Source organism: Seriola aureovittata, chromosome 22, assembly GCF_021018895.1.
Source record: "Seriola aureovittata isolate HTS-2021-v1 ecotype China chromosome 22, ASM2101889v1, whole genome shotgun sequence".
Taxonomy (NCBI): domain Eukaryota; kingdom Metazoa; phylum Chordata; class Actinopteri; order Carangiformes; family Carangidae; genus Seriola; species Seriola aureovittata.
In genome coordinates this window covers 8942338-8962599 of record NC_079385.1, presented here as the reverse complement: position 1 = coordinate 8962599, position 20262 = coordinate 8942338, and the positions used below count along the sequence as shown (strand labels likewise).

At 40.4% G+C, this 20262-nt stretch overlaps 2 protein-coding genes across 2 annotated transcripts in view; both read right to left on the bottom strand.

The window, feature by feature from the left end:
* The window catches only part of ahcyl2b (adenosylhomocysteinase like 2b), a 45343-nt gene extending 33105 nt beyond the window's left edge, over positions 1-12238 (bottom strand). Inside the window, exon 1 of the mRNA XM_056367555.1 lies at positions 11828-12238. Coding sequence (XP_056223530.1) covers positions 11828-12163 — 336 coding nt within the window. The 5' untranslated portion in view covers positions 12164-12238. The remainder of the gene's footprint in view (positions 1-11827) is intronic.
* Positions 12239-12985: 747 nt separating this feature from the next.
* On the bottom strand, positions 12986-19730 carry tmem209 (transmembrane protein 209). Its single transcript, XM_056368303.1, has 15 exons — positions 19680-19730; positions 19165-19326; positions 18967-19025; positions 18587-18718; positions 18239-18468; positions 17952-18156; positions 17552-17727; positions 17362-17433; positions 17175-17271; positions 16842-16967; positions 16135-16232; positions 15002-15116; positions 14785-14882; positions 14060-14133; positions 12986-13895 (listed from the first exon to the last, which is right to left on the bottom strand). The coding sequence occupies exons 2-15, from the start codon at positions 19302-19304 to the stop codon at positions 13841-13843; spliced, it is 1677 nt and encodes a 558-aa protein (XP_056224278.1). The 5' UTR covers positions 19305-19326; positions 19680-19730; the 3' UTR covers positions 12986-13840.
* Between the last annotated feature and the right edge of the window lie 532 nt (positions 19731-20262).

The following is a 20262-nucleotide window of genomic DNA, read 5'->3' as shown; positions in this document are numbered from 1 at the left end:
ATAATTCAATGAATTAATACATAACCACACCGGTAATTTTCACAATAATTTAAGTTTCAATATATATTCCTACCAATTCAGTACAGTCTGTTGCGCTTTAACTGGCCAGCAGGGGGGCAATGTGACACGTTTAGTGCCATCAGCACCCCCATGGTCACTTTATGTCTGACTAATGCCCAGTTTTTCACATCACTAGCACTTTCCGAGTGATGCAAGGAATAGAGTCACAATAAGGAACTGCTTTGTCAGAGAGAAATCAGAAGCAAGAGAAGTAAATGTGCAACTGATGTTTGCAGGCTCATAAAAATGTTGTTTAGATGAGAAAAATACCATGTAACAGAAGCCATTTTTGAAACAAAATCTGGTTAGCCTCTGAAGTCAGTGGCAGAAACCAAGGCCTGAAGTCAAACCACAGGAAAGACCAGGCATTCAAAAACAGGCGTACGGCTCTGGCAGAAAGGCCTGGCTTTTAGTGAAACAGCTCTGTAGTTGTCAAGCTCTGGCACTGCACACACAGGAGAGTAAAAGCAGAGAGGTGCTGGGACTAGCAGTGTAGAAAATGAATGAAGTTGCTAAAGATAATAACACGCAAGTACATCTCCACGAGAACATGCAGAGATTACTAATGTATGTGTGTAATGCTCATGAGTAGAGATGGGAGATGTGTGTGAGCCCGCTGTTATGACCTTGACATTCCATTTCCATACTAGGGTCAATATGGCACCGTGTCCCTCCAGTGGACACACATACAATTATCCATATGACAAACTGTTTTCCTGCAAAATATGAGATACAACAGGCTGATTGCATGTTGGTGTTGAAGGAGAGAAAATGACAGACAAACAGGAAATACAAAAAGTAGAGCATGAGTATAAATAATGCTGCTACAATAGGTAATACAGAAAGGGAAGGCGGCTGTACTAATTGTGGCGAAAATACCCACCCCTCGTCCAATAGTAAAGGACTCCTGACCACTCAGACCAATAGAAGAATGAGAAGGAAGAAGGAAGTGGCAAACATGAGGTGGTGAGTGTGAATGTGTGTGTGCATGTGTGTGTATCAGAGCGCAGTGTGCCGTCCTGAGGGGGCTGTGATGTAAGAATGGCTCCTGCTGATTTATATACACAGACAAGTGCTCAGACTGTAAATAATGACACACACACACACACACACACACACACACACACACAGTCACGAGTCAAATGCACTCACACACATGCAGCACCATGCATACACTTGGCAGTTACTGAGCCCACATGCAATTACCAGTGCCCCAACACGTGCCTGACACGTTTCTACTAAACACACGAAATGTCAACTTCATGGTTGCACAAAAAGGAAAAAAGGATTCATCCTCTGGGGATCAAGAGTGTCTGCACAAAATTTTCTGGAAATTTGAAACAGACAGAAGAGATAAACTTGGGTTGTGGGAAATTAGAATGGGCATTTTTATCTATTTTCTGACATTTTATAGACAAAATTAATAATCAGCTGATCAATCATTATGAAATCAATGATGAAAATAAATGTTAGCTGCAGTCCTAATTGAGAAATTTCAGTCTGGACTGAAGCAGTGGACCCATTAGCCATCCCTAAAGCCATGACGCCAGCATGGCTAAAAAGGTTAACTCAAAAATAAAACACCCTCAGTGCCATATCGAACATTTGTTTTTCCCTGTGTGTTTAAGAACTGTGAAAATCACAATATGAAACAAAAAAACTGAGATTTTAAATTAATACTAACACTTCACTGCAAGACTCTGCAGCCCTGAATGATCACTGCCCTGTTATAAAACTATGGAAAGTATGCAGAGCTAATATGAGCACTGCCCACTAGAACAATCTCTGTCCCTCTGATATGGTCCAATAGTCATTGTAAAAGCCAGGGACACTGATACTAGAGGAGAACAGGCAATGAATGATGGGGCTTAGTGACAGATTAAACCCTACCTGCCTCTTAACAGAGAGGGAGGAGAGGAGAACAGCCACCACACTCAGGGCTTTCTCTAATGTCTTCCTTCTCTTTCACATGCCTTTCCCTTCTTATGTGCCTCTGAATAGAGGAAGAGTGCCAGGACTGCAGGCTTCACATGTCCTTCAACGACAACTTAAAGCTTCCATTGAGCTTCTGATTTTCTAATAAGCAAACATTTTGTTTACATGTTCAAATTGCACAATGTGGGCTATATGAATATTTAGATTTTTAGATTTATACACAGACAGGTTTGCTAATGGTTTTCCCCTTAAAAAAAAAAAAGGAATAATTCTTCTGATTATTATATTATCCTCAACCAGTCTAAATACAGTCTCTCACACACTCTGACACTCACACTCTCTCTCACACTCACACACACACACACACACAAGTTGTGTAACAGGGTCTTGTCGCCCATGTAGACCAAAATAGGGCACAGTGTAGAGCCCCAAGGCTTAGTGATCCCAGCTAATGATGGTGGTCAAATAACCTCCACTCACGCTTACAGCAAAGTGATCAGCAGTACCGTTGATCAGATGGTTTAAAAATCTATTGTTTGCTACTCTATATGGCTCTCAAATCAGAGAAAACACATCAGGGCATACAGTAGATGGTATCTGATCCTGTGAAGGCTCAACAATCCTATGGCTTTCACGCAAATTAAACAGCAATCTCTATCTGCTTTATGTATCCATATCCATCCACTCATATTTACCCATGCACTCATCCATCTACATGCTTTTCACCATATTAGTCACTTTTTCTACCAGCTGTGAACAGACAATAAATCCTTTCACTAGATTGAAAAACAAATGGATTGTTAATGTGTGTAATTTAGTTAAGTGAAACCATGAATCCTTCCATGAGCATCAAAGCAAAAACAAAAAATCTTAAGATTTAAAAGCAACAAAAGTCTCAAAAATCAAGTGGTCCATCTCTAGAATTGCGTGTTTGTGTTTTTTTTTTTTTTCTTCTGCTCTTGAATTGCCAAAAATAGCCATCTATCCCTGCAGGGAAGGTATAATTACATCAAAGGCACACATACGGGGGTGGCGCTGGTCTATTTTTGAATAAACCCGTTATGGGGTCAATGATCTATGTTTAATTAGGAGTGTGAAGCAATTCTTCATTCGTTATTAGGCTGGATTTGTTTTTTTTTGTAAATCCTCTTGACAAAAGCTCTGGATACAAAACAAAAAACAAACATTGAGCAATGTGGGGAAATTCATCGTTTAAAGCTGCTCTAATCAATATTTTTATATTTACTATGGATCAAATAACAATGGTGACTCATCACCCAACTGAGCAGCTCCCCTCTGCTCTACAGAGTATTTAGCCTCTTTCAACTCATTGTTTTGGTTTATGTTACTTATGATAACATAATAATAACATGGTGCATTTAGTGAATTCTGGGAGTATTTATGCATTGTATAGCAACGTGACCCACTAACATTATACTGAAGTTTCTCAATTTCATATCATGGATTTCTTTTAAATCCCAGCCCCAAGGTGTTCCAGCCTCAGCTGCTCTCGTCTCTGTATGCCAGGGGTCGGTGGTTTGGCCTGACTAATAGGAAGCACGGCAGACAGATGGGTGTGTGGGGGTTCATTTCAGGCTTTGTGAGGGGCCTTTTGTGAGGCAGCACTTTCTGAACACAATGTTGGCCCTTTGTTTGCATGCAGTGCTCGAGTATGGAGCTGCATTCCTCGTCATGCTGCAAAGCAAGTTCAGTGTTAATGTACACTACTGTCTAGTGATCCTCAAAATAGTGGGCACATATACACATCAACTGGGTTGGTGTTCACTCACTTGTTCAATTGTAGCTCAACCAAGGGGTTTAGAATTTCACACCGTGTTGGTTTCTTGTGAACAGACAGATTCCAGGAAAAGTGAATGCTCTCTCTTTCCCTTCGTGTTCCGAGAACCTGAGGCTTGTTGAACAGCTTTTGATGGAAGGATGTGTAACTCAATGAGCTGAACATGCCCAGTAATACCAAGCTGCGATGAAGAGGAAGGAAATGAGTTTCAACTGGGGAGCAACAGATGCAGATGTGTGAGAGGTATGCTCAGGAGCAGCGAAGCACAGACACCAATACTGCCAATACCAGCCTTAAAACAAATGAACCACATCAGAGAGACGAAATACTACAACCCAAGAGCCGCATGCCAGAAACCAGGGTAAAGCTAACCGATTGTCTGCCTTGGGATAAGTGTTGGGGCTCCATACACTGAGTGAAAATTGGATTTGGTATGTTGAGTACAGCACTGGGTGCCATAGCCAGTGCACTCTGTGAATACTCAGTTTTGTTTGATATTGGAAAGTTAGCTAAGACAGTTGACATTATATGGGAGCCAAATTAATTCGGACACAATACATACTGTAGGTAAAGCAAACATGCAGTTTCAAGGCAGAGGCAGACGGAAACCATGAACAGGAGCTGGCAGGCCACACAGGTACAGTTGTTTTCTTCTGCATAGTTTCAATACCACAGAGGACAGCTACACACTGTTAATGTCAAGGAAACCTTAATTAACTATTGTTTGGAAATGTCACAAAAGGTCTACTATGATCATTACAAGAGCTATTGGCCAATAGAGTAATTTCCCTGACATTTATGAAATTCTATTAACATTTGAATACGGGTTTATTTCAATAGAATTAATCTAATAATAGTTTTGCTTGATATTGACTCGATTTTAAATTTCAGCCCCAGCTAAACACACTGAGTGATACTCCAACACACATTAGCCGTGTGTGTGTGTGTGTGTGTGTGCGTGCGTGCGTGCGTGCGTGTGTCTCAGTACTGACAGCACATACATTTATCTCTTGGTACTTATGGCCCACTATTTCTGAATTACACAATAAAAAGCAGCCTCCTTTATAAGTGGGTTTTACAAATCCCCATTTGAAATCTGTGAATTTTAGTTAGTTTTTTAACCATATGTAATTGCATGCATTTCAGTTAAATTCATATATATTTAAACATGTATAGCTGCATATAGTGGGAATGGTGTGAATCTAATAAATTAATAAAATGCACAAATGAAGTTTGAGTGCAGTGTTATACAATCCAACAGACCAACCGTGCATCTGCAGTTACGCAGCTGATCATATTTAGTTTTTGTTGATGCTGTGTTGGAAATGCGTTCAGGTATTCTGAGGCTGGCAAAAGTGATTGCAATAAATATTGCATGAGATAAATTGTGATCTCAAGTCTTGAGTGGAAAAATTGTGATTTTCACTTTATCAATTCAGTCAGACAGCCTTAGAGAAATGAAGCTGCTCGAGAGTCCCGTCTGGACAGTGATGAAAAGATCAGTATCTGACAACCTGCGGGTGAGAGAAACTCAAACTGGTGTAAAGTACCAACAGTCCGTTTCCTGATTCAGCCTCGGTGGCAGGGATGAAGATGGTTAGAGAGGTGTGAGCTCACACATGCTTTCGCTGTGTGGTGTTGAGATTTGCGCTTCTAGAAGGCAGACACACAATGAGACTCTGAGAAAACTAGACCGGAGCACGAAAACAACAAAACAACAAAAACAACAGAGGAAGTGGTGTCCTGCGGTGGCTGTAATTTGTAACTCAGATAGACAGGAGTAATTGCTGAGTTTTGTTTTATTTTAAGTAGACTGCTGAGCCACTTTATGAAGGGTACAAACTGGTATTGTTGAGTAGGCTGGTATGAGGAAACAAACAGGGCCAGCACAAACAGAAAGGAGATGAAGCAAAAATAAAAGTGTTGTGGCGTGGTAATTTGAGGAAGAGCATGAGAGAGAGCACCAAAGAAAGATCAGATTAATCAGGGTTTCACTCATAAGTCATTAAAAAGAGCGATAAACCCCGGCTAAGTGCACTGAGGGCAAAGCGGGCCAAATATACACCCTCTTCCATGGGTGGCAGAGGCAGCTAAGACATGCCAAATTACACAATAGCACCACTGGGTTCCTATATGCATTTATTTTAAGACACATTTCTTGTTCTGCTGCCTGGTAGAGTTTCACAGTGATCCAGACATACAGCTCTCTATTGCTCTACATTTCTTTCACAGCAGCGCTGACCACAAAAAAGGGTACTATAGATTACATACAGCACAAATACCTAAAGGCTAAAAGGTAAAGAGAAAGTACAGCATGTAACAGATGCACACCCTGTCTTGTGGGTGAAAACCATATTATGCTTCCTGCCCAGCCTGCAATCCAGTCTCTACAGCATTTAATGTATGCAATAGGGATGCAAATTTTCTGCATTTTCTCAAATCTATGTTTTATATAATGTATGCTTGCTCACAGGTCAGCACAGCGGAGGTGTCTGCTAACGAACCCTGGGACTGATGTCCTGGAGATGCATAAATGCCGCCACTCCAAATTTGTGCCTTGCTGGTTCACTGTGTTCTTGATTGATCAAATTTTTTCCATTGTCAAACTGATAATTGCTTAATCATTAACATCCGAGGTATGTGCTCAAGCAAACATGAAACTCTACCTACACCCCACCCCCACTTCTCATTATAGCCCTAACCAGGCATGCAATATTAGTAGCAAGTGCATCATATGCAGGCCTGGCTGAGGTTCTCCTCAAAGCCTCATGATTGAATTTTCTCACTCTCAGCCAGTCTCTGTGATAAGGCCTGGAACTCTCCCACCTGTTTATTAAGACTGGCCTTCAGCCTCTTTCTCCACATCTCTGTTGTGTTCTTCTCCATCCATCACCCCAGTTTCCCCAGTGACCTCTGACAACGGTCAAACTTACTTTCCGTCCTCCATGATGACTCAAAACGCAATGAATGCGCTTGTCAGCACAAGAATCAGCACAACAGCGTTTAATCTAATACAGCGCTGCAGAGAGCTAGCAGGGAAACTCCTGTCACTGTGTTTCCAAAACAATATGAATGTTACTCTTCAAAAGAAAAGCCCTCTTCAAGCTCGCCATGTTTAAAGATATCAATATGACAGAAATTCTGTGAGTTATGTTGGGCCTGCTGTGAATGACAGGCTGGGCTATAATTAAAAATCATGCTATATAAACTCAACAAAAAAATAAGGATATATTCAAATCATAATGATTTTATTTGAAGGAAGAAAGGTTTAAGTGGGTCAGGTCAATGCTATGTTTACTTTTGAGGCTCCTTAACATTTTTTCCTAGTCCAGTTGAGCATGTCACGCTCAATGCATTTCTCCTCTGTTGCCTGCAGTAGGTCTTTAAATCATATGCTTTAACTGCATCAGTCTGTTCCCTCCAAAATACTTTGCTTGGAGAGGTGAGATAATAGTGGGAAAACTACTGGTTTATGCAAGAGCAAAATGGGTACATGACGTGGTAGCTGCAATGCTTTCACAAAAACCTTCTGTGATCAACATCCATGTAAAAAGAGGGGGAAGACTTGTGTGACAACTGGATTTGTAACCAACGCTCCCTTTCTTTTACTTTCTCAGGGCATTTTTCAAAATTCACACCATAGTGCCACATTCCCCCTTGTGAGCACACACAGCAAAAGGATGTGTGAATGTGTGTTTGTATGGCTTAAAAGGCCGTCTCTATTTGTCTAATGTGGTGAGGACAGGCAGTAAACTCAGAGGGAAAATCACATTTGGTGTGTTTTTATGCTGCTGCCAAATACAGCGAAGCTGGCATATGCCAGCGTACTCACTGGGAATCTAGAAGTTTTTCTTTTGGTCTTCAAACAGCTTCTTGCAACTCTAAAAACTTGTCTTTAAATGCATAAATCTTAAAAAGTCACTTGCGTTGTAGTTTGGACAGGGGAAACTGACCCTTTCAAAAACTATGACATATTGACATGAATACAAACATGTTTTACAAACATACCCCAATTATATCATCATAGCTGCAATGTTAAATTGCTTTTTTTCTGCTCACAAAAAAAAAAAAAAAAACACAGAAGCAAAAATACAGGCCAAGAGGTGTCTTAATTGGGATTTGTATACATAACTAAGAAAATATTTCAAAAATCCATTTGTTAAAAGACAAAAAGTAGGATTAGGCTACAACAACAAAAGTGTGTGTGATTACCACTGTGCGCACACCAACAGACACATACGTAGACCAGCTCAACTGCTGACGTGACTCATGAATGAGACGGGGAAAGGAAGTGACACATACTCCTTTGTTGCCAAGGACAGTCGCAGGCAGATAAAGATGCTCAATGACCTTGTATGAAGACGACAATGCTGACAGTGCAGTGACTTCTTATACTTCACAAGATAACGTTGTGAACTCATATGAATGAGAATGGTTGGAGAACTAACTTGGTGCTGGGGCTTTCTGTTAGCTTATTTCACATTTTCATTCACCAACCACTTTTAGTTCCAACGGGTTTAACAAGTAGCGTTAGCCTGTCCGTTTTTTTTAATGTATACTGACATCAGTATACAACAGTTCACCCGCTTTGAATGGGCCAGAAAAAGGCCAAACGACAGATCCACAGGTGTTGTTTTATACAGAGCAAAGTGGCACAAAACAGTCGTTGCAATCAGTGAAGATGTAGCATTAGACAGGACAAACTATAGCCTCACAGTACAGTCAAAACTATACAAAATAAACACAAAATTTATTGCAGACATTTTACAGAACCTCTTCTTCCACAAGGTTCTCTTCCCAAGTAGAGCAGCCACAGGTCACTGTAAGCCTGTTAACCAGTGAGCACCTACCAGGAACACCAGCTTAGTGGCTGACATAACATTACATCGGAGAGGGATGACCTTACTAATACACCGATCTCTGGAGTCATTCAGAAATATCACTGTGCATGCTTTAGTCATTGCCAAGTGCACATCAGTGGAGAACTGTTTCAGTCTGTACTTGCAGGGTGAAAAGCCTTGTGTTTGGTCAGTTTGCTCAACAGGTTAATCATCTGCTTCAAATAAGACATCAGGTGACCCTACTGACCCAGTATGAAACTAAAACAAGACTTGTCACAGCCTTAGCCAACAACCACAAACTATGACCATGCTAGCAACTAGGCCTGCTGTTTGCAGAGGTCTTTGCTAGTTTCCTTCCTTCCCAACCACCCTGGACTTCTCAGAAGCTGGAGATATGCGTGCCAAGCCACACGGGTCACAACGAAACTCATCATTCACTCAAAAAGCTTACATCTGGACGCACCTACAACAGAGAGCTGGCCTTTTAATCCCCTCATGTGGCGACATGATAAAGGCATGGATTAAAGGCTAGGCAGCCATCCATCCAGTCAGTCAGTCAGTCAGTCAGTCAGTCAGTCAGTCAGTCAACACTGCTGCATGTGTATTTGCATCATCAGTCCCACTGCTTCACTTACCCTTTATTGCACCAGGCAAGCAGAATTCAGCAGATGCTCAAGGCCAGGCAGTAGTCGTATATCTATAATGCAGTGTGCCATAATCTATAAATAGGCTGCAGGCAACATTCTGTCCAAGTGGCTATAGTGGTTGATCAGACAGGTGCAGTGACAACTGAGTATTTACATTATTTACATTAATATAGCAGATGAATCTCTGCTCCAATGTATGTAGAGTGTCTATTATGCAATTATTGGCCTCTGATTATATAAATAAAATTATTATATAAACTGATTATATTAAATTGCAGTCTCTTTACATTACCATGATCTCTTTAAATGGAAATGGATTTAAAAAATGATGAAAGCCCTGATCTGATTAGATAATCAGTGAGTACACTGGCCTACAGCCTCTACAAAGTTTAATCACAAGCTTTATTTGTTTAAAGACAACTGGCCTTAAAGAATCATAAAATGCAGTTCTAAAAACAACTCTGATGACATAACATACATAAAGGAACATTTGACAATAAAATTTTTGTCACCACCAAGAAACTTTTTTTTTTTTTTTTTTTTTTTATTTCATGAGAAATTAAAATGACTGATTGTGATATTTTCACTAGAGTAGAGAATTTTAGAAATGAACTGTCTGTACCATGGTCTTGTATGTGAACTTGGTCTCCTCAATAATCCAGATGTGGCTGTTGCTGTCTGGTAGGTCAGGCTTGGGGCTGGCCCCCACATGTGGTTCACCCTGTGGATGTAGTTCTTCCAGCAGCTGGTTGACTTCCATGTGCCTGCGTGCTGTGACAGCCTGAGGTACATAAAGCCATCTGCTCTGTGCTGCTGTCGGTGTGCAGTCCATGCTCACACTGTACTATCCAGCTATTCCCCTCTGGGTTTTTTACTGGGGTTTCCTTAGGGGTTGTCTAACCGGATAGGATCATTGTCTGAGCGGAATCGACAATGTGGGTGTTGAGTGTATCCCACCCAACTTGTTCTGTATCCAAGTTTCACCCTTTTCTAAGGCTGAGACCTTCCCTACCTTTTGCCTTTCCATCTCAATGGTTTGTTGTGAAAACACACTACACTAGTACTTTGCAATGACGTCAAAGGCGGAGCACAAACTGACCCACATACAATTAAACCCATCTTGAAACCAAAACTTTCAGCAGTTAGTTTGTTAGGAACATGTGCCTGGAGGAAGTCAATGAACCAGAGAATCAACTGCTGAATCTGACCACAACTGATAAAGTGCACTACAGTGACCACAGGCTATAAATCACTGTCAACTCTTAATAATAACTGGGATCAGAAGAATAAAGCTGGCAGCCTCCTCAAAGGATTTCTTATCAAAACTGCTCTTTCCTTGAACATTGCCCTTAATATCCATTTCTGTCCTAATCAAGACTTTGCCAGTCGCAGAAAGATAAGATGCATTTAGGGCACTAACACAGCGAGGCAGTTTTGGGATCCTTCCTTGCCAAGAAAAAGACAAGCTAAGTCAATCTGACCTCTGAATTAAGCCACAAAGGCAGGAACTCCCTTCACTGAAGTATCAATCCATGGTGCTCCAAAGGCTAAATCAAGCTTGAGAAAACTAGGTGATGAGTGCCCCAGGGTCACGGATTATTGACTAGTGTTATGTCTGAGTTAGATCACACTTTGGATGACACTGCATCAGTCAGACTAAACTTACCACTGCTTGTATTTTAAGCAGTGAACCGTAAATAACCTGTATATACTAACCTGCGGAGGTCAAGCAAGAGGCAAAGATCACCTGACCTACCTGGCAGATGAAATGAGGCAAAGCAGGTTGTCAACTAAGCACACACATCAGCATTTCTGCAGGATTAAGTTGGTTATATAGCTACCTAATATGTTTATACAGGAAGCTCTTGCTGAAAACCACATATATCATTTGCTAGCACTGTGCTGCAATAAGGTACCACGTGTCCCAAGACTGGAAGTGACTGAATTGTTTTTTTTTTTTTTTTTGCTGTTGACCAAGCAAAAATGGCCAACATTAAGGCAAGTTAGCAAACAGTCAAGACAGCAACTTATGCTTTAAGTGTGTGACTGTGTTTAATTTAACAGAGTGTTGTCCGGTGTTAATATTATTTTACTTTGTTGCACAAGATCATGGCAAGTCAAACATCCAGAAATCCAGGTAAAATACGTGTTAACTATGGTAAGGGAATAGCTAAGTCTTTTCAATCTTGAACACACAATGTCCACAAAACTTGTGACAACAGTTGGATACTCGTATCCAGCTAACATGACTGAGTCCATGTCCTGAAGATTTGGCTATGTCAGCCTAAATTAAATGAGTACACCTTTCTTTTAAATAGGTGTTTAGCCCTTATTACACCTTTCACAGTGTTATTAGCACCGAAGACCATTATTTAAAGCGTCCACTGAAACAACTGAATCAGCTTTGGGACCAGCTAGCCTGTTAGCATCGTCACACAATGCCAGCTTTTCCAGGGAGCTTTCATTGCGGCGAGGTGCTTAGTGGTGGTCAAGTAACAGCGAGGATATAGACGAGTGCTTATGGAAAAAAATGTTGTCTCTCTCACCTTTTTCATCCGCGGTGCCTCGGCGACGGTACCGTCACGGTTGACAAAAGCCTCTCCGCCGTTCTGCTGAGGGTCCGACCGCTTCATAGCCGACGCCTGCGGCATCTTCGCGGTGTTCGGGGTGAGCAAGCCCAGGCTGCCTTCCCCGGCTTTCGCGGAGGGCTCCGCTGTAGGGGACACAGCGGCAGAGGAACCGGCCTCGTGCGGGTCGTTCCTACCGAGACTCTTGCCGTCTGACGTCGGTGTCATTGGAGATGCAGCCGGTAAGTCTTTGCCGGTGGGGACGTCTTTGAGTTCGACCTCTGCCATTTTCGCTGCCACAACCTGGACTGACATCGCTGCAGTTTCACAAAGTCCTTTTTCCACCACAGATAGCGAGTCGAGCGGATGTGAGCGGAGGAGCGACGGTGGCCAAAATGCATTGTGGTCCTCGTAGTTCCTCTAAGCATCTCTTCCCCCTCCCTCATTGGCCACCTTCAGTACCAACAATGGACACACGACTGACATTTGAACAGGGTTAATTAGAATGGGGGGAAAAAAATAAAACCTCTAACATATGCATTTTCATTTTTCTGAAAAATATTCATAATCGACACTTTGACTACATTACCCAGTTGGTAAAACTGCACTGTGAAATGTATTATGGGAAATGAAGTTAGTAATAAAAAAGGACAAGACTAAACTACAAAACAAACGCGAGTTATGCCAGATAATGCTGTTCACACAGCAATCACGTTTCCAATTTCTACATGGTCTTCTAAAACCACACACTGAAATGTTCATTACTATATCCTTAATCTCACATATCCAAATTTAAAACAACAGGATGCATTTAAATCACTTCATTATGAAGTGCATGCGACTACATCATGAATCCCCCAGCAAAACTGTTTATCCTCAACCGATGTGTTGACATAAAATTATTTTTATAACACTTGAAATTGTCAGTCAGTATTGTTCCTCAACCTCAAGTCGTTCGCTGGACGTGGCTGCACAAGATACTGCATCTGCGTTCATGCCGTGGATATGCAGTATGTCATTAGAGAAAATGGGACCAGGAGTAAGGTCAAATTGTTAAAAACATATGAACTATATTGCCACCAAGTGGATGCCTATGATAGTTTAAAAAAAAAAAAAAGGACATGAACAAGCTTCAACTGTTTTTATATCTAAATTTTATTTTTGCATCTCAGGTGACATTTGTAAAATAGCATTATTGAAAACAAGCAAACATGTAGAAAGTTTGAAATTTAATGAATGGCTGGATTAAGGGAGGATAAATGGCATTCAGAACTCTTGTAGAAGACATTATATCCTGAGAAAAGACTTTGGTGATTCAAAGGCTTTTCATTTGTTCTCCATTACATATTCAAAGAATTAACAGTGTATGTATGTGCAGCACTGCAGCCTAGTAGTATGGAAAAGTTAGTAACTACAGAATACTCCAATATTTCTCTTATTTTTGTATTGCTGCTTTTTGCACTGTTTTTTTGCAGATAAATTCAAGCACATGCCAGGAGTATCCCTATTTCTGCAGACATTCATTCTACAACAGAACAGGAAAAAAAAGAAAAATAAACTGTATACAAACTGATTACTGATGCTGAAGAAACACGTCAAGTCCACACATACTGTATTTACATTCAAGCTGAATGGGTCTGTGAGGTATATTATTTACAAGGCTGCCATGCTGGTACATTCTCAAAATACAAAAATCAACAAATCAAACACTGTTAAAAAATACAGCTCTGCATTAGATCGTAAGCACATTGTGGTGTCAACAGAAATGTTTTCTTAAAATGTCAATGAAAATACAGCATGCTGCCAATTTGTAGACTAAAACCGGCAAAATGTCCAAAAATGTGCATTTATTGTAAATTTCAAAGTCTCATATGCTCCTTAAAGAGCAGTATTTAATTTCAGGAGATATTCCAACCAGCGTAGACAGCATCGAGGAGAAAAAAAAAAAAAACAACCACGTGTAGCTTTTTGTTGTTTGAAAATTACAACATATTAGTCTTCAAATATCCACAGGATGTTCACACCAGAGAGGCCAAGATTTACTCTCCTGGAGAAAATATGAGAAGCAATTTAATTATCCCACAGTGGGCAAGCAAGGTCAAACCAATCATTTTCAATCACAATGCATTCTGCACATGACCTCTCTATTGTGCTAATGATTATTTTTGGCTAGTTGGCCATTCATATGATTTTAGTTGTGGAAGTACTCACCCCAGCATCCCTGACTCCTTGGTCTTAATGACATAAAGAAACATGAGGATCGTGTGGAACAGGTTGTTTCTGCCCTGTAATAGAAATCAAGATGGGTTCGTGTCACTGCCGTCAAAGTGTTGTCGTAGAGCAAGACATCCTGTGTTGAATGAGAATTCTGTTTCTAAAGGAGCTTGCAGTTTCATACTACATGTGGGGATAACTGAATTTGAACTTCTAATGGAGAGAGATAATGAAGCTAACAATTTAATAGAGAACAAAGACAAATTATTTCAGTGTAGGTCAGAAAAAGGAGGCACAGTTCATGTTTATAAGACGTTGTCTGAACAGAAATACTGACAAGCTTACATAAGACTCTTAAACAGATTTGTCAAATGTTTTATGTGTTGCTGGAAAAAGCTGTACTGTACAGTAATGTCTTAATAACTTTACTGTTGGAAATCTGAGCTACGATGCTCTCCCTGTTATTTTTTCATGTCCCCTGTATTTATTATTTAGTATCTTATAAGCATTTGGCAAATTCACTCCTTTTCATTTAAATTGATTTAATCTTATGTTGAATTTAGTTTCACCTCAGGGAGACGTATAAATAGCACAACTTAGACGATACAAAATAAGAGAAGAAGCTGGTAAGGGCAAAAGAGCTTTTTTATAAGAGACTGAAAAAAACAGAAAAAAAAATATTTTTGAAAAAGAGTGACAACACTGAGGGTTTCGGCTGTCACCTTGGGTAGACTGTAGATGTGTCCCTGGTAGATGAGCTGGTAGTGAGGGGGGGTGGTGCTGCTTTGGTGGATGCAGAAGAGGTTCTCCTTGGTTACATCTGTGACAAAGAAGAAAAGTGTAATGAAAAGAAAGTAGATGCAATGTTTCAAAAATGATAAACATCAGTGGAAATGACAAGCCTTTTATCATTCTTCCTTCCTGTGTATGTGTATTTACCAGGTTTGTCTGGGGTGTGGCTGAAGTGCTGCGCTGTGAAAGTCTTCCCATCTGGGTACTTTGGGTGTGGGGGCAGTCTGGAGTCCAAGTATGTGCAAAACATATGCATGAGGATCTGAGGAAATTGACAAAGACAGTGACCTGACTATTTGGTCTTCAAGTATACACCAGGTATTTGGAAGCATTTGGTATTTGGCTGCTGATCCCAAACTGATGAGGAAAGCCACCTAGACTGTTAGTGAAAAATGCCTGCAGCACTGTACACCTGCAGTCAAAACCCAAAACAACCACGGCCAGTTTCATAGTCTAAAGGTCTGTAAATGGAAACAACTGCATGTATTCATGAAGCGAAACAAGCCATTATGTTGACTAATCCCAACCTATAGAGCCTGTTTTACTGATACTTGTATTAGCATCTGTTTTACCCCCAGTCCTTGTAACTTTGTGGACAAGAAAAATAAAAGCCTATTTGATGACAAGAATGTAAACACTGTTGCAATTGAAATATGAAAATATAAATAGGATAAATTACATTTCATATTCCTAAATCTTTTATAGAAAAAGAACCTCAAATAGACCCTAAAGGAATCCAACATTTTGAAAAATGAGCCTCATTCTGTGCATTCAATACAGTGGCACTGACACCTCCAGGAAAATACATTAAAGAGCAATTAATCAATTAGCTGATCACAAGAAAATTTGATAATTGATTAATCAATTAAGTAATTTCTTAAGCAAAAATGTCAAAATTTCACTGCTTTCTGTTACTCAGATGTGAATATTTTTTTGGTTTTCTTAGCATCTTCTAATAGTAAATGGAATATTTGGGGGTTTTGGATGGGAGGTCGGACATAAAAGGCATTTGAAGACATCACATTGAACTCTTGTAACTTGTGGTGTGAATGTTTCAAAATATGCTGGTATATTACAGGCAAAAAAATTTATCAAGAAAATAATCTGTAGATCGAGTGATAACGAAAATGAACGTTAGTTGCTGCACAAACAAGATAACCAGATCAAACTTGGATTTGAAACAGTGCAATGACAGTTTTTACATGGTTGCACAACTAGCTGTGTGTGTGTGTGTGTGTGTGTGTGTGTGTGTGTGTGTGTGTGTGTGTCTGTGGACTCACAGCACAATCAGTGGGGAGGTCTGTGTCCCATTTCCTGTTCTTCAGATCACCACCCCTGTTCCAGCGGAAGGAGCTCATGCAGCCGCTGTGAGCCAACTCTGATTGAACACAACACAGAAAACACATGAAACACACATATACAGTCTACACCGTATGTAACACAAAGTGCCAGGTCTGCGCTTTAATTTCAATAGGTTTACATTACTATAGAAAGAAACAGTGTGGGAGATAGAACCCTTTAGTTTCAATTATGGAATAAAAATGAAGACTGCTTCAAGGGGTTTACCTTGTGGTACAGCAGAGGGCACCTAAAATTTACTATAAGCTTGACCTATTGTAGGTCCTGTTGACCTAACTAAGCTTATCAATAAAAATGGAAGAGGACTGATAGGATTATCACGACACCAAAGCCTCTGAGAAGGAATGATGAAAAAGGTCTGAAAAAACAAAATGCGTTATCGTCATGACTCATAATCCTCGATCATACAGGAGTTTTTTTTAGATGTTTCACAAAAACATTTGCCAATGGGAAGCACTACATTTTATATTTTCGAACATTCCTCTTGCAAATAGTCACGCATTCCAGTGAGCTATTTTTCACACACGCACACACACACACTAGATACTTGCGTACATGCCATCTAATAAGTAGTAGGGACTTAATGCACATATCAACACAATTAATTGGTCTTTAAAGTTGGACCTACCTTTCATGCGGTCCACTAGATATTCCTGGTTGGGTGTGATGTCCAGGTATTGGACAATAGAGTTCATGGTGGGGATGGATGAGGCTTTCATCACCGCTGCCTGCTTTAGGCTGCTTATACTGGCCTCTGGTGGAGGAAAGGGGGAAAACTAGTCTAAAGTTTCTAAATAAGAAAAATACTACATCTTGAAATTGCAGGAATGACTACTGCGTAAATTTGACACTGATTTCCTTCTTTGGTCCTGTATAACTGGCACTTCCCTTTCTATCTGAACATATCAGCAGTTTGAAATACTAGATTTGCCAAGATTCATGTTCTCTGTAGATGGTTTACCTCCTATCTGGAGTTCAGGGCAGCCCATCCTCCTGAGCTGGCTGTTGACCGAGTCTATTTCCCTGACCAGGGGGACCAAGATGGTGTCACTTATCCACTGCAAAATAAACAATTATTGAAAATAATTTTGAAACATTTTCAAAAGTTTCCTCATTATGTAGTCCTGTAAATATATTGGAACACTCACATTCCTAAGCTTGGCTGTCCAGGTATCGATACGGTCCACTACAGGGCGACTGGTTGTGATTCTGGCCCACACCTGCAAAACAGGAAGGGAAAAAGATATAATGTCACGCTAAGCATATACTCCCCCTCTGACACCAGCAGATTTATACACACCAAACAATAATTTTTTTATTAGGTCATAATTCACAGACCTCCTCTGCAGCCTGTTTGGAACCCAGGTCCGTCTCGTCCTTGTGAGCAGACGGAGCTTGAGAGCGGCAGGCTGGCTGGTACAGGAATTTTCTCAAGCTCTGAGCATAATCCCCCACAGAGCGGTTGTAGTTCCAAAATGTTGGACTGTGGCTCGGAGACACAGACTCTGGACTCCCTACAAAGGGCATCGGCTTATCACTTTGTCTGACAGGTTTCATTCTATTACACTACACATCCACATGTGGAAAAATTTACTTAATCTTTAAATCATCTAAAAGAAATGACTGGCTGCAGCATCTAACAACAATTTCTTGGTCTACATCTGCCTTAATACCAGTGACTCTGGGTAAGTTGGTTAGTTGCTAGCAGTGGAGTTCCTACAAAACTGATGTATTGTACCCAGTTGGCTGCGGTGACTCTTCTCCTCCTCCGTGCGGAGGAACCTCTCCAGGCTTTTCAGATCCTCCATGTAGTCCTCCTTGCTTCCTGGGGAGTTAAACACTGAGGGTGAAGTGCGGTATCGAGCCCTTAAGCTGGAGCCTTCTGCTGGCCCAATGCTGCTGGGGTAGGGAGAAGAACCAGGGGAGGGACTATAGTTCAACACCTGAGACAGGAATAATACAACATGTTATTAAAATATACTTAAGCTTTTCCTACACATTATATCAGTGCTGTGATGAACATACCTTTCCAAAAGCCACTGAGGGGGAAAAGGGCCCCCCTGCACTGTTTGGGGTGGATGGGTTACTGAGAGGAGGGCTGTAACCTGGTACACAGCTGGGGGAGAACTTGGGGCTGGTGGTTGCTGGTCGAGAGGGGCTGAAACTCAGCACGCTCTGGCCCTGCAGGGGAGATGACTGGGCTGGAGCTGGGGTCTCCTTTTTCTCTGGCTTCTGGGGCGGAGAGGCCTGAATACCTGCAAAGGGACAGACAACGACAGTACTTAATTAGCGTATTTAAATACATGTAATAATGATGAATCAAAATGAGAGAAAAAATTAAAAGTCTGAAGGAAAAGAAAAACAGAGCCTCACTTGTGTTCCTCAGCCCCAGGAGGAGATGCTGCTCGGGGGATACAGCAATGGTGGATGGAGCCATGGTGTATTTGAAATATTTCCAGAAGTCAAAAAGAGCATTGAGGCTAAAGAGAGAAGCTAGCACCAGTTCTGAGAAGGAGGAAAGAAAAGAGGGCACAGGGTCTTCTGTGACAAAGTATAAATACTTGGATGTATTTAAGCTCTATTGTTTAAATAAAGATGAATCTGAAAATAAATTTAGGCCTGATTACATAAGAGTGTACTCTTTATAGTTATTCATGCTTTTGTGTTGTTACAACTTTTACTTTAATACATTTCATGACTTAATAACATCAGCAGACATCCTTAGAATAAATTAAAGTGTAGTGGGTCCTCACCAATGTACCAGATAGGCCAGTAGGTGATGTTATAGTATCGGCTCAGCAATTTCCCTGACCTAACAGAAAAGTAAAGAAACACAGATATCATCACTCTTTGCACTGGAAGAAGAGAGATGGGAGATGGAGGGACAGAAAGTCAGTGCTACATTACAAACGACTGTTTATGTTTGCATTACTGAACTTGGAACAACTTACATTTCAGTGTAAATCATGCCAGCTAGGGACACGTTGAGCACAGCCCAGGCGAGGACCACCTGTCGAGCCTGCTCCTCTCTCCTCATCCTCAACGCACTGTCTATCATACTGGGCATCCCCTCCTTTGGTGGGGTCAACATGATTTTATCACACTGTTTCAGGCTAAGACGAGTAGCAGAGAACAAAATTGAGACAAAATGCTACATCTACTAACAAATTCAACGAACTTCTCTAACATATAGCGCTACTATTCTTTAGCTCAACATGAAGTAAGACTGTGAGGCATGACAACTGTACTTGACTTACGACTACTGGTATGGCACGGGTAGCTGAGCTCCTTGCTAAACGGTTAGCTAAAATTAGCTAGCTAACAAATAAACAGTATGGAATTTGCGGAGCGAACGAATCAGTTACATTTCCATTAATGATATATAACAAATAATACATTATTTTAGCCTAAGTAGGACATAAGCAGAGTACAAATAGAAGGCATAAGAAACATAGACAATTCCTACCACGCTAAAGTGAATGACAACTGCGGCGCTGCATAATTTGTATTTAACAGGAAGCTACAGTATCTACTTCCGTTAGCAGTAAATGCTAGGTTGTAATGTTAAAGCCCTAATTCTCTTTTAAATACATACCATAAAAAATAAATATATAAATAAATTGAGCATACCCATTATATGATAAAATATTGCAGATATTATTATATTATTATCATAACAATTCCAACAATTATACAGTTGGTCAGTGGGAGAAAGTAAGTAAATATATTTACTGAAGTACTTTTATTTAAGCACAATTTCTTGGTACCCGTACTTTACTTTGGTATTTTCATTTTATAATATTTTATATATATCTGACAGCTTTATTTAAGTATATAGATAGGACATACATTACATACATAACATTTTTGGCTTTTAACCCTACACAAAAATAAATAAAACGTTTGCAGCTAGGACCCTTTACATTTCTTATGTGAATAGTATAAGTTAAGTTTGTAAATTTAGTCTATTGTTAGCAGATTTACCAATTTCCCCCCTTAATTTACGATGGTTTAATTTAAATAACTTTTTGAGGCCAAACAAGTTAAAA